The sequence below is a fragment of the Sorex araneus genome, chromosome 4, assembly GCF_027595985.1.
Source record: "Sorex araneus isolate mSorAra2 chromosome 4, mSorAra2.pri, whole genome shotgun sequence".
NCBI classification, from domain to species: domain Eukaryota; kingdom Metazoa; phylum Chordata; class Mammalia; order Eulipotyphla; family Soricidae; genus Sorex; species Sorex araneus.
Genome location: NC_073305.1, coordinates 98136432 through 98151582, shown reverse-complemented (window position 1 = coordinate 98151582; position 15151 = coordinate 98136432). Strand labels below are relative to the sequence as shown.

Genomic DNA, 15151 nt, shown 5'->3' with positions numbered 1-15151 from the left:
ATCGATTTGCTTAAGTGGGCACCAGTAACGTCTCCATCATGAGACTTGTTGTCTCGTGAGACTTTGGCATATCGAATACTCCACGGGTAGCTTGCCAGGCTCTGCTGTGCGGGCGAGATACTCTCGGTAGCTTGCTGAGCTCTCCAAGAGGGGCAGAGGAATCTAACCCGGGTCGGCTGTGTGCAAGGCGAACGCCCTACCCACTGCACTATCACTCCAGCCCTTTCAAGAGACATGATTAAAAAAGACAACTCATCATTCTGTTTTGGAATCTGTACTAGAGAATATAAATACTAAAAAGAATGTACTGGGATGTACTATGATTCCAAATGACAGCCTTGGAATGTGGGCTGTTAATGTTTTAAAAATCATAAGACTGGTGCCAGAGTGATAATACAGCTAGTAGGGTACTTGCCTTACATGTGGAAGGTTTGATTCCTAGCACCCCTACATGGTACCCTGAGCTTGCCAGGAATGATCCTGGAGCACAGAGCTAGGATTAAGCCCTGAGCATTGTATCCTGTTTTTCCCCATTTTCTACTTTGAAAACTTGGTTTTATTAGCAGACAGTCAAGAGTCTGTTATCATTGACCATTCCTTATTCCTTAGTGTTTACTTATATTCCACTTGTGAGTACTTGTTCTCCCTTTGACTCACTTTGCCCAGCTTACCTTCCAGTTCTACGCAGATTTCAGTGAACTGCAGGATTTTACCTTTACTTATAGTTGAATATTATTCAGTTGTGTGTGTGTGTACGTACGTACGTACGTATGTGTGTGTACGTACGTGTGTACCAAATTTCTTTATCTCTTTATCAGTTCCTGGGTAGTTGTTTCCAGAGCTTGACTATTGTACTGCAGTGAAAATAGGAGTACAAATATCTCTTCACTTTAATATTTTAAAGCATATGATTTAGTTATTCCACTTGGTATATTAAAAATATACCAAAGGCAGTGGGTGGTGAAGGGAGGCAGGTCTGAATTGGTCTCTGGTACTATATTGTTCATCAAGCACCACTGAGAACAACTCCCAAGCATCACCAACTATGGTTCAAAACCAAAACTAAGTTTGTGATTACATTGTTATCTGGAATAACTTATTATGAAAGTGAGTTAATCTTTGTCTATTTTCAATTTTGAAGTGCTGACATAAATTTTTAGCATCAAACAAACTTTATAGATATATTCAATCATGTAAAATGAGTCATTCTTTGACTAAGTTTATAGAATCTATTCTCTTTTTTTTTATTTTGCTTTTTGGATCATACCCAGTGATGCACAGGGGTCACTCCTGGCTTTGCACTCAAGAATTACTCCTGGTGGTGCTTGGGGGACTATATGGGATGCTGGGAATCAAACCTGAGTTGGCTGCGTGCAAGGCAAACGCCCTACCCGCTGTACTACCACTCCAGCCCCAGAATCTATTCTCTTTTGTATTGCAGATTGGATGTAGAGCTGTGAAAGTTAACAATAAGATTAGTCTCAAGATAACTCTTTAGAACTGTAATCATTTGATAGCATTACTCAGAAAGTTACTCTGTTTGAGGAGCTCAACTTAAATATCTATACCACAGTTCACATCCATTTAGCAATACATCTTTCAGTAATATCCAGTAGCAGGTATGTTTTGAAATTTTTAGATAACTGTGTGTAGATCTATCTATCTATCTATATGTATCTACTCGTGGATAGATAGCTATATGTATGCATATATTTTTTTACAATTTTTATACATTTTATTTTCATAAAGTAGTTCACAGTACTTCATTACAGATAATATTCAAACACCTATCCAACCAACAAGCATCTTCCCACCACAATAAGAGAAAAGTGTGTGGAGGTTACTGTATATCATTATGGGGCCATTTACAAGAATACAAGTAAGTATGTTACAACCAAACACATGTGTGCTACTTTAGGTACATCCGTGGGCTAGAGTATAAGAGGTTTCGCAGCTCGCTCCAGGAAATGCTGTATCACTCTCTTCCGGGTGCTTTATTTTATGGTCTGTGGATCTTGGCCGTTGATGAGATTATATGGTGTGTGTGTGTGGGGGGGGGCGGTTTGTGGTTTGTGGGTATGACTGCCAAGCTACTGGAAAACTGGGGACCTGGGTAGAGGAGGCCCAGTCCTAATCAAAGCAGGCTTGGAGATGTCAGCCATAGGTCCCACATACCTGGGTTCCTCTGTCAGTTCCTTCATGGGTGAGGCTTGTCTGAGCGTGTGGCCTTGAGCATGGCTGCGGCTGTGGCTGGGTTCTGGAGGTTTTCAGGTGCCAGGGCTCTCCTTGGGGCAGGGAGGGAAACTCCAGCCGCCCCCCTCTTAGTTGTCCTGGTGAAGACTGCCTGGAGTGGGGTTGGGAGATTCTGCCGCATGCATATATCTTAATTTCTAGTATTCCAGAACACTAGACCAAAAATAAATATGGTCATTTACTTTTACTTACTATTTTTGTGTTTAATATTTACTTATTTTTTCTGGCACTATTCTAGGTAATATTGATACACAGTTAATAAAGCAGTGAAATATGTCTGAATCTCTGAAGCTTACATAGTCGAAAGAAACAAATAATTATGTGCCCTGATAAGTATTATAGTGAAACATAAGATGCCAAAGAAAGGGAAGTGGTGCCCAAGGACATTGTTTGAAATTTTAAAATGAGTAGAATAAAAATTCTATTCGAGAATGTGACACTTAAACTGAAAAAGAAAAGAAACCTCAAAGAAGTGAAGGACAAACACATTTGGGGAAGAACATTCTAATTCAAAATAAAAGCAAGTTGAGACAGCTGATGAGAAAAAAAGGGTCAACAAGCATCAAATTTAAAGACTTTGGCTTTTACGTTCATGTGGAAAAGAAAGGGGAAATGTAAGCAGAAGAATGACATGGTTTGGTTTATATTTTTGTGTGATCATTCTGATTACATTGTTGCATGTAGAGTATAGGGCATGAAAGATTTTGTAAGAGATCAGGTAGTAGAACAGGCATATAGCTCACTGGACTGGACCATATACTTTTCATACAGGAACCCCAAGTTTGATGCCTGTCTGCACAGTCCCCCAAGTACCACCAGTTGTAGCCCCTAGTCCCAAACTATAAAAGATAAAATAGTATATATTTGCTATAAAATATAAATACTGTTATCAAAAACTGTTATAAAAATTGGTGTTGTTTTTGGTTTGGGGCCACACCCGATGGTACTTAGGACTTACTCCTGGTTCTGCAGCCGGGGATTACTCTGGTGGGAATCGGGGAGACCATATGGATGCTAGGAGTTGAACCTAAGTCAGCTTCTATAAGGCAGACACCCTACTCACAGTACCATCAATCCGGCTGCCTGTACAGTATTTTAACACAGTTCAGTCCTTTCATTGGCAGCACAAAAGCTGCTGTTGACAAGTGATAGTAAAGTCATGTTCCAATATTTTTTTTTAAAAAGCAGCAGGCTAAATTTGCCCTTTGAATCACAGTTTGCCTGTTCCTAAAATAGACCATGATGAACCAGAGGCAAACTCGGGCTGACAATTAGGAGGACTCTGCAATAATCCAGCAAGAGTTCATGGTGGTGGCGATTGTGGCAAGAAGCAGTCAGAACTTAATACATTGTAGTGACATTGACAGTAGGATTTGCTGAAGTTAACATGTGAAAGGGAATGAAGTCAGGGATGACTCAGTTTTTCAGAGTTTAAATTGCTAATAGTTAGTGTTTGGTATTATACTTTTTATAATATCTAGAATACTTTGAAATCAATTTTTGACTTATCTGGATTATATTCTTTGTTCCTATTTTACTTTGTTTTGTTCTGGTTCTTCTTAAATTGAGGATAATTTAATTTCTCAGTCCCACAGTTAGTTATTATACACTTTATTATTAGGTTTCCCTTATGGCTGAAAGCTTAGTATAGTTGTAATATGGTATGTGAGTTAGGCCATTAATTCATAGTCAAGGAAGAAAACTAGCTGAAGATGTAAATGTAAGCCTCTTGGTTTCTATTTCATCCATCCATTTTCTTCATTCAGAATGCAGACCATCTGACAAGGTTTATTTCAAACCTGTTTTATTTTTCTTTTGGTGGAGGATAGGGCGGGGGGGGGGGCGCACAGAGAGGCACGATGGACAGACTCTCAAGCAGTGCTTGGAGAAAGGGCCAAAGGATGCGATGGTGACCACTGCCTGTGGTGCTGGGGATTCCCCAAGCCAGATCAGTACTACCGGGGCTGTACCTGTAATACTTGACCATCATGTGGTGCAGTGGCTTGAACCAAGGTCAGCTGTACCCTCTGCATTTCCTTAGCCACTATGCTGTCCCTGACCCCTGACCTTTTTTTCTCTAAATGTTTGTATTTGTGTGCAGTCTCATTTAATCCTGTGAATTTCTGAAACATAAGCCTATGCTGATAGTAACATATATCTTATTACCTCTGTTCTACTTTTATATGAATATAAACTCCTTGAAAAAAATTAAATATGCATTTGTTTTTTACCTCCCTGAAATACTTCAGTTGGATGGCATTCCCTACCCCCCACTTCCTCCCAACTTGTTCTCTTTTTCTCTTATAAAAGTGTCAAAGTGGCTTTATGATATTATAGTTAATATTGTCTAGTATTTTGCTCATTTTTTCCCTTGGAAGAAACCATTGTATTTATAGCTTTGCGATGCGTGGTGGCTTATTAAGAGAATTGCTCTCTAAATATGCTTTTTAATTCTACTGCTAAGTCCAGTAAATACTGTTATTAGAATTATTGAACTTATCATGCTTGTAAAAAAATACATTTTTTTCTTTCATTTACTCTCCAAATTCCTATTATATTCCTAGATTCTAAAATAGTTTGTGTGAAATTTAAAGGTATCTTTCAAGTCCTTACATGCATTTGAAAGGTATTTTGTCCTCACAGTTGATAAAATTAATAGATATTTTGTGCTTGAAATTTTGCCTAATCACTGGTGACAAATCTAATGTCAACCTTTTTCTCCTTTCGAAGTTAACCTGATCAATTCTCTTTTCTCCATTTTCTTCTTGTGTAGCTTTTTGTTTATTTGAAGAACTAGAAATCCACATCGTTGAGAGCTCTTGTGACTGTTTTCTTTATCCTTAAATTATATTTAAAATAAATGAGAGGGAAAATGATTGTTTTATTGGAGATTTTTTTAAAAAATGTTGATTTCCATATTCCGGATTATTGAAGTATTTCTGATGGCTCTCTTCCCATTCTTTGGGCTTTCAAAAGGTTGCTTCTCACCTTCTTCCTGTAACAGTGTGTTTCCAAAGGTCTAGGGAAATTCAGGAAACAAATGACTGCTCAGTATGTTATCTTAGACCAGAAATCTTTGTTTTCACAAGACTCTTAATTTTTCATAATTAAATACTATAAGATTAAAATATTCCACTTGAAAAATAGCACATTAATATTGATAATTTGATTTGATTCTGTTATCAAACTAGAACAGAATCAAAGTGATAGTGATGGCACAAAACTCATTTAAGAATGTGGGTATACCTTGGTCTCTAGCTTCATAACAGAAAAGAATAGTATGTTAGCCAAAGGGAGATTGGATTTCCAGATTCCTCATATATTATAAATATATTATAAATATATTATATATATTTATATTATATATTATAAATATATAATATATTATAAATATATTATAAAAATATATTTTTCTATTTATTGTTCATTTATTTGAGGTAGAATGATAAAACATTATATCAGTTTTCAGTGTCAAACATAAGAATTTGATATTTGTGTATATTAGGAAGTGATAATTGTATTGAACCTAGATAATGTCAGTCACCATAGTGGGGACCAAGGTTTTTGATGAAAAAATTTTATGATGAAAACTTTTATGTTTGTTTTGTTTTTGTTTTGGGGATATATCCGGCTGTGACCAGGGGTTACTCCTGGCTCTGCACTCAGAAATTATTCCTGGTGGTGCTTAGGGGAGCATATGGGCTGCAGGAATTGAACAGGGGTTGGCTGCTCGTGAGGCAAGTCCCTGTCCCCTGTACTATCTCTCTGGCCCTAATGAGAAACTTTCAAGATCTTTTTCTTAGTGCCTTTAAATATGCAGTACCATAATATTAATTTTAGTTTCCATGCTAGACATTACGATCTCATGACTTATCTACATTATGGCTAGAAATTTATACCTTTAGACCTCCTGGACCCATTTTCCACCCCACTCCAAGGGCAGTTTGTTCTTGATATTTATAAGCTTGGTGTTTGTTGGTTTTAGCCCCCACCTGTTGGTGAAATCATACAGTATTTGTCTTCTTTGACTTATTTCAATTAACATAATGTCCTCAAGTTCACTTTATCAATTTGCTGTAGGAAGTATTACTTTTTCAAAACACTGGAGACTTAGGGTTAGTGAATTTTCTTCAGAGATGAGGAATCTGGAAATCCAAATTTTTAGTCACATTTTCTGGGTAGGCATGGACTCAAAAGAGGATATCATTAATTTCTTTGGCTGGTATCGTCTAGGTGAAAAACCTTGATGTATTACGTCCATTGTTAAGTGAGGTTGCTATGTAAAGCAGAAAATTAAGTATTGATCAGAGCATCATTTTTCTTGTATTTTGCTCAACATTCAGTTTGTTTCTTGATGTAAAGTTGTTCTGGGTGACTTTTTCTAGGTTCTAATTATTCCAATCAAAGTTAATCTGAGATAATATAGAGAATATCTCTAGATAAGTTTATAGACTTCTCAGACATTTGACTACGGATTTTTGCTCAAATCTGGTTTTGATACCTATACCTTGAACCTTCTGCTCTATTTTTTTTATCACATGTAAATTTTTATCTAAATTTTATGCTCAGAAAGTTAGTTTGTCCCATCTCCTCTACTAGAAGTAACACTATCTCAGTGTAACAAAGAAACTAATACTTAAAAAGTTAAATGACTCATACCAGATTCCAATAGGAGACTGAAGAACCAAATCTTGACTTTGTATAACTTTAATACTTTTACTCCGTTATAGGTACAATTTTCGTCTTTTGTGGTTTTTTTTCCTCTAGGGTGGGGGAGAGTGTCCTTTTTTATTTATTTCTTTTGGAACCCCATCTAGTAATGCTTAGGGGATTACTCTTGGCTCTGCAGTCAGGAATCACTTCTAGCAGACTCAGGAAACGATATGACATGCCAGGGATTGAACCCAGGTCAACTGCATGCAAAGCAAGTGCCATACCCTTTTTACGATCGCCCTATTCCCAAATGCTTGTTTTTTAAATGAAAAAGATAACAAATTACCATCCTTTTATTTTGTCACTAAATAAAATAATTTAGATTTCATTTCCAAAGCACATGAATTTTCTCAAAGTAATCTCTATATGAGTTATATATATATATTATTAGGATTTATCTGATAAGGTACAAATATCACTGTATCACTGTTATCCCATTATTCATTGATTTGCTCTTGTGGGCACCAGTAATGTTTCCATTGTAAGATTTGCTATTGTTTTTGACATATCAAATACACGACGGGTAGCTTGCCAGGCTCTGCTGTGTGGGCAAGATACTCTTGGTAGCTTGCCAGGCTCTCCAAAAGGGGCAGAAGAATCGAACCTGGGTGGGCCATGTGCAAGGAAAACGCCCTACCCGCTGTGCTATCGCTTCAGCCCTAGGTACAAATACAGAGTTAATTGTTTCTAAGGTGATTTTAAGTGAAGGTGTAACATGGTGATAACTTAATTGTTGTTTAAATTAACACTAAATGTTTTTCTAAATATTTTTATAGGAAAAGGTGGTATTTTATCATAGTTATAACCAACAATTATAGTGATAATCAATTTACATTAAAATGACAAAAGCATTTTAATTGGAAAGAATAAATATATCATTTATTATGCATGTTTATGAAGACATTAAATGAATGGTGATTTTTTAACTGTACATTCTGTTATTTTTCTGGTTTGATGATAAGTGAGAAGTAGAGAAAGGTAGTAATAATTGTATTCAAAGGTCTTAATTAAATTTATATGCTCCAGATGCCCTTTTTTGGCTCTTTTTTTTTTTAATTCTTTTATTGATTCACCATGTGGAAAGTTACAAAGCTTTCAGGTTAAAGTCTCAGTTATACAATGCTCAAACACCCATCCCTTCACCAGTGCACATATTCCACCACCAAGAATCACGATATACCTCCCCCCTTCCCCCCACCTCCCCAGCCCCCCACCCCGCATGTGTAACTGGTAAATTTCACTTTACTTTCACTTTACTTTGATTACATTCAATATTTAAACAAAAAAATTCACTATTATTGATTTGGAGTTTCTCCCCCCTAAAGTTGATCTGCTGAAAAGAAAGCATTTGGTAATTTGTTTTCCATTGCTGAGAATGAAGAGATATGAGGTCAGGAGGCCGCACTAGCAGCAGCATAGTTTTGGATTTCTGTATTTTAGTATTTTAGTAACTATTCCGGAGAGGCAAAAAGGTGTAGTAGAGATGACATCTGCATTTCCATGTTCATTGCCGCTCTGTTTACAATAGCCACAATATGGAAAAAACCAGAGTGCCCAAAAACAGATGATTGGCTAACGAAACTCTGGTATATTTACACAATGGAATACTACGTAGCTGTCAGAAAACATGAAGTCATGAAATTTGCATATAAGTGGATCAACATGGAAAGTATCATGCTGAGTGAAATAAGTCAGAAAGAAAGAGACAGACATAGAAAGATCGCACTCATATGTGGAATATAAAGTAGCTGAGAGGTACAAGCTTACAATGTTGCAATTCCTGGCAGACATTTCTCTTGGCTCTTTTAATTTAGATTTTTTTTAATATGACCACCTTTGTTATCAGAAGAAAAATGAGCTGAATCCCTATTTTCAGTTACTCATTTTTAGCATGTAATTTTTAGTTTAATTGGAACTTTCATGTACCCTTCTAAAAACAAGTCAGAAGTCTCCTGACCACTTGAGGCTTTAGAACACAATTCCTAAATGAAATATTCTGTCACCTCTTAAATTTACTTGAAGATCAAATTAAATTGAAAATACCTTGAAATTTTTAGTCCGTTAACTCTAGAAGAAAGTTTATCGATCTCCTAGATAACTATCATTCTTGTAAACAGCTGGAAGATAGCAGATGGTGAAAGAGAGACACCCCCCTCCACTTCCTCGATGTGGAATCATTACCTAAATATGAAATGCTTGCTTATGGCTTCATAACCAAACATCTTCTACAGCCATTTGCCCTTTAAATATACATACAAAGATAACACTAAAGAGCTCTTAGGTGCTTACCGTATATGTGGATTTGTACTCTAAAGTTGTTTTCTCGTGCACATGATTCCAACATTATAGCCATCCACCAGTGCACTCCCTTCCTCTCCAAAGGACTCCAAGACTCCTTCCCAAGCCTTCAGTCCCCCCATCTCAATTGCATTTATATCTGTTTTAACTCTAAAGACAGAAAAATAATAAATGTATATGAAGTATTGATAGTATTAATGCTTAAGCAATTATTTTCCATGCTGTTGTTTGACATGTTGGACAGACTCTAAAATAATTAAGTTAAGCATTAGTTATTTTTTTTTTCTTGGTACTACGTGAGGTACTCGAAAACATTCTGTTCTTTTTCATGCCTTTAGTTATACCTTAAAAAATAAAAAAGAAGAGGGGCTGGAGAAATAGCACAGTAGGTAGGGCGTTTGCCTTGCACGCGGCCGACCTGGGTTCAATTCCCAGCATCCCATATGGTCCCCTGAGCACCGACAGGGGTGATTCCTGAGTGCAGAGCCAGGAGTAACCGCTGTGCACTGCTGGGTGTGACCCAAAAAGCAATAAATAAATAAATAAATAAATAAATAAATAAAAATGAAAAAGAAAGTAATAATTATCAATTTCCATGGAACAAACCTGTGAAGTATCATGATCCCTATTTCAAAAGATTATTACAAATTTAAATATCCCTGACAGTGACAGTGAGTCTGAAAAGTAGGCAACAGATATTTTGACAGCAGGACTGTCAGAATCCAGAGTATAGGCACTTCTTTATTAAGCTGAATATTGTATAGTGTCGTCGTGTTTGTGTTGAATTGTATTTCTTGAGTCCAAAATTTTATTCTTTAAATAGTTTTGAAATAACGTTTGTAAGACTTGTAGAGGTATAATTTAATACTTTTTAAAAGTATTTATTGTTACACCACAACCACCAACAAATTACAACTATCCCTGTACCACATTCTGTGAACCTCCTCTTCTCCCTGTGATAACCAGATATCTGTGCTCTTAATGTATGGGTTTGTTTTCACTGGTTTTTGTCTATCCCTGTGGTATACTTATATATAATATAAGTAACATATCCTTTCATATATGAAAGGGATGCACTCACAGTACACATTTACACCACCCAAGTTGAGATGTGGGCCAGTCTCCCAGGTGGAGATTCATTGTATATTTCCTAAGAATTTGTGTTCTCTTCTAATGTGTTGCTTGCATATAGAATTGCAGTGGAGGTTGAAGGACTCGAAGAATGTGTTCTTTTCTTCTTGGTAGCTTAGTTTTTTGTAGTAATTTCTTATGTGTATTTTGTGTGTCTGCTATAACTTCTCCCTTTCATTTCTTTTTGTTTAGTTTTTGTTTTTGTTCTGGGGCTGCACACTTCAGGCTCTGTCCTTAGGGATCACTCCTGGAGGGTACTATATGGGGGTTCCAGGAATAAGAATCCAGGTTAGCCTCAGGCAAGGCAGGTATTCCTCCACCCACCCTCCCATCCCCCCCCCCACACACTGTACTATTTCTCTCGCCCCTCCCTTTCTTTTTCTTTTCTTTCTTCCTTCTTCTTCTTTTTTTTTTTTTTTTAGTGTGTCCACAGATTTAGAAATGAAATCTCACAGTTGTTACATAAAATATCTCGGATCGTTCTGGTAGGTTTTAGTTGATTCCAGCTTTCTCTGCCACTATTATGGAACTAATTAATAAATCTCACACCATTATCCAAATAGCTGTTTGTCACCCCCTCCCCTTGTTGAACTCTTTTCTTCTGGGCTTATTTCCTTCTTAGTTAGATCCCCAGCATCCCTGGAACACTACCAGGTGGAATTCCTGAGTGTAGAGCTGGAAGTAACCCCTGATTATCACCAGGTGTGGCCCCAAAACAAAAAATGTCAGTTGTGTTCAGGGATAAGCTTAAGAGCTAGAGCACAAGGCCCCAAGTTTGGTCCCTGACACCCTCGCCCCAACCTCTGCTCCACTGGGTATGGCCTCCTGGCACTGCCAGCCCAGCATTGTTGGGCGTGGCCTCAGGCCCCCCAGAGCATCTCTGTGTGTTCCCCTCCTTTTTTGTTTTTTTAAGTGTCATATTGGTGATTTGTGTATAAAAGGCATATGAAAGAGTGGGTTCTGGAGATAGATCTAAATTTCTATTTGGTTTGGGGTCTGTGCCTAGCAGGATTTGGCTACTCTGACAGTGCTCAGGAGCATGTGGTTCCAGGACTTCGACCCAGGGCTCCTCCATTTGAAAGCAGGCATTCCAGCCTTTTCCGCTGTTTCGCCAGTCCTAGGTCTAGATTTCAATTTCATTGTAACAGTGGTAGTGTGACTTTGATTGTAAGTTTTAATTAAGAACCTTTAAATAGAATATTAATGATCTATTTTAAGAGAGAAACTGTTTCATTCTAATCCTGGATTTGCTTTTATAGATCAGTGCACTGTTACCCGGACATACTTGTTCCTTCACAAGTTCTGGTTCTTTAGTGCTGCGTACTATTTTGGCAATTGGGCCTTCCTTTTGGTAAGTATTGGCATCCAAGGGATAATTTCACCCTTATTATGTTTATATCAAAGTAATACCATTGGGTTTTATCACTTAACAGATGATTTAGATTTGAGAAATAACTTACCATTCATTCACATTCACAGGTATTCTTGATTGGATTAATTGTGTCCTGCTGTAAAGGGAAGAAATCGGTCATTGAAGGAGTAAACGAAGATGAATCAGACCTAAGTGATGATGAGCCCTCTGCCTATTCTGTCTGACAACCTTCTTTCTCAAAGTGTTTTTTTTTTAAGCTGAGTGAATACCTATATGCTTTTTTAAAGTATTAAACTAACATTAGAACGAATCAACTAGCTTTCATCAAACATGGGAGCATGGCTATTAAAAAACTCTATTTTTTATGTTTTCTGAAGTAACAGTATTGTATCATAGATTAACATTTAAATTTGCTGTAATAATACTGTGTAAATATAAAACTACCGGCTTATGAGGGAATGTCTGTAGACATTTTTTCCTCCAATGTATAATAGTATTAAATTGATTAAAATCTCCCAGAATTAATATTCTCTTTGTTACTTTCAAAAAACAAAATAAATTACTTGTATCTGTGCCTTTTAGTCTCTGGAGTAATGTCAAAATTTACAATATATATAATTATCTGTAAATATTATTCAGAATACATATTCAAAAATACTATTCACAGCAGTCTTCACAATATAGTTGATAAATATTTAAAAAGAGTATTCACAATATAGTTGATAAATATTCCCATGTGCAACTTCTTTTCTGCACCAAATCATTATTGTAACTACATAGATTTAAGGAACAGATTTCAAACTATTTAGTGCTCTCAGACCATGGCATTCCAAGATTTAAGTTGTTCAGAAATTAATCCATTAGATAATCTAACCACCTCTTAACTATTTAAAATATTTATGTTTTAGATAACTAGCTTCAGATTTTGTACTTCAGCATAAGTGGGGTTATTCTAAGAATAATTCTGTAAAAATGACTTCACAATCATTATAGGGATCTATAATTTCTTGTTTTAAAATTTTTTTTCACTTTAAAGATTGGGATTCAAAGTATAGGAAAAGCTATATAATAATACATTTTTAAAAAGTGTTCTTCATTTTATATTTTCTTTCTTGATGAACTCACCTTTATTTTCATCTAGATTATCTTTTCCTGACCATCAAACTTAAGTTAATTATCTTTTGGTAGGGAATGGAGGTGGGGGTGTCTCCCAGGCAATACTCAGGAGCTCTCCACCTGTGATTTTTGGTAAACCGAACCACCAGTTAAGCTGAAGTCCTGAAGGATGAGATGCTGCATGGCCGACAGAGCAGGTGGGATTCCTGGACTACATCCAGTGATGCTGGGGGCCTTTGGGGCTGCCCCTTTGCTACTTGATGCTCATCGGACCATCTAATGCCAGCAGTGAACCCCACATCAGGAGCATACCAGGCATGCACCCTAAGCACTCCACTGTCCCCTAGCCTTTGAGTTACTTAACTTCTAACTGAAAATCACTTCAGTTGTAACATGTTGAAAATTGACCTGCCTTTTTTGCATTTTCTAGATATACCAAGCTTCCATCTTTATTTATTTATTTATTAATTTTGGACAAATGGTCTAGTACAAACCTACCTATTTATAATCACCTCATTTACCTAATTTAATTAGATCATGCTGGTGTCTGCTTCCTCACCATCCTTTTGTTGTTGTTGTTCCCTCTTCTCTATTTTTATTGCATCTTATAGACTTGTATAATTGTGTGCCTCCAAAACCTTTATGATGGTGTCCCCAAATAGCTGAGAATATGACTTTATTTAGATATGAGAAATTTAAAAAGAAGTAATAAAGATCAGAAGATTCTAGTAGGTCAGATTCTAATCCAATTTCATCTGGACTCTCTAGATGAAATTGGAGAGTCCGGATTTCATCTAGAGACATATGTATGCATAGAGAAGAGGTCTTGTGAAGACAACAGTGAAAAGAAAAACTGTTTCCAATTTAAAGAAAGAAACTAGGGACTCCAGTCCTGCTGGCACCTTCATTTTGGACTTTAGAGCTTCCCCATGTGAAAAAATTAATTGATAAGTTTTACAACTCCAGGCATGGTATTTTGTTGAGGCAAATTTAGAAGGATTGTCAAAGTTGACACTTATTGAGGCTTATTAAGAAGGAGAAAAAAAACTTCATTAGTACTCAGGATCAGAAGTCGGGGCTGGAGTGTTAGTGCAGTGGGTAGGGCACTTGTATTACATATGGCCAACCCATGTTCATTCACTTACTCCATAGCCTATACCGTAGAAAATGATAGTCCATGCTTAGAGATCATCATGTGGCTGATCTGGGTTCAAACCCTGGTATTACATATGGTTTCCTGAGCACAGAGCCACAAGTAAGCTCTGAACACAACAAGGTGTAGCTCCAAAACCAAAATAAAAATAAAAAGCAGGAGGTTCAAGAAAAACTATAAAAAAGGTATATTTTTAAAATATGCTCCTAATCCTTTCAGTGAATGCTAAGTATATAAACAATGCATTTTTAGATGGTTTGTTAAAATATAATAGATTTGATTATAGCACTTAATATAAATATCAATCATAACAAAGAAAATAGCTGACAGACATTCCAAGATTGAAAAGGAGGAGTTGAAGATCTAAGAGGAAAAAGTATTAATTTTCCTTATGGAAGATGAGTGATAGGGGACAGGAAGAAGGAAATCAAGAGATAAATTTTCTCTTAGGACAAATAAGTATGATAAATTATGTTTATGAAGGTAATAATATTATGACAATGCTGTGTGATAAAGAGAAGCAAGGAGAAGCTGCATTAGACAAATTCTCTTAAGAAGTAAGTAGATAATTTAAAATTTTGAAATTTATAAATAGCAATATATTAAATATATCAAAATACATCAAAGATATTAAGGATTAGAATATATCTTTGAATTCTATCTTTGAATTTTCTAACAGCTAAGACAAAAAGATAAATATATATATATATAATGGATGAAGATTTTATATTTGATAAAAGGAAGCCCACATGTCTGCTCAGAGATGTTTCCTTCTATATATATGGAAGTTCTGAAAAAAAAAACATATTTTATACCACACACATTGGTTAATTTAAAGTAGATTAAAGACCTCACGATTAGACAAAAATCCTTAAAGTGTGTTGAGGAAAATAAAATAGGCAGAACTCTCCTGGACCTCAGAGCTGTTCTCAATGCATTGACTCCAATAGCAAAAATTTTTTTAAGTAACTACATCAAATTTTAAAGTTTTCACAGGATAGTACAGGGGTTAAGGGGCTTACCTTGCATGAAACCAACTCAGTTTTGGTTTCTGGAATCACATGGTTCCCTGAGCACTGCCAGGTGTGAACTCTGACTACAGAGCCACTGGGTAT

The 15151-nt window shown here is 36.3% G+C and overlaps 1 protein-coding gene across 2 annotated transcripts in view; it reads left to right on the top strand.

Moving 5' to 3' along the window:
- Positions 1-12341, top strand: part of LMBRD1 (LMBR1 domain containing 1) — an 85388-nt gene extending 73047 nt beyond the window's left edge. For both annotated transcript variants that reach the window (XM_004605884.3, XM_055136945.1), the window contains 2 exons: positions 11655-11746; positions 11875-12341. In XM_004605884.3, coding sequence (XP_004605941.2) covers positions 11655-11746; positions 11875-11991 — 209 coding nt within the window. In that variant the 3' untranslated portion in view covers positions 11992-12341. The remainder of the gene's footprint in view (positions 1-11654; positions 11747-11874) is intronic.
- The last annotated feature ends 2810 nt before the right edge of the window (positions 12342-15151 follow it).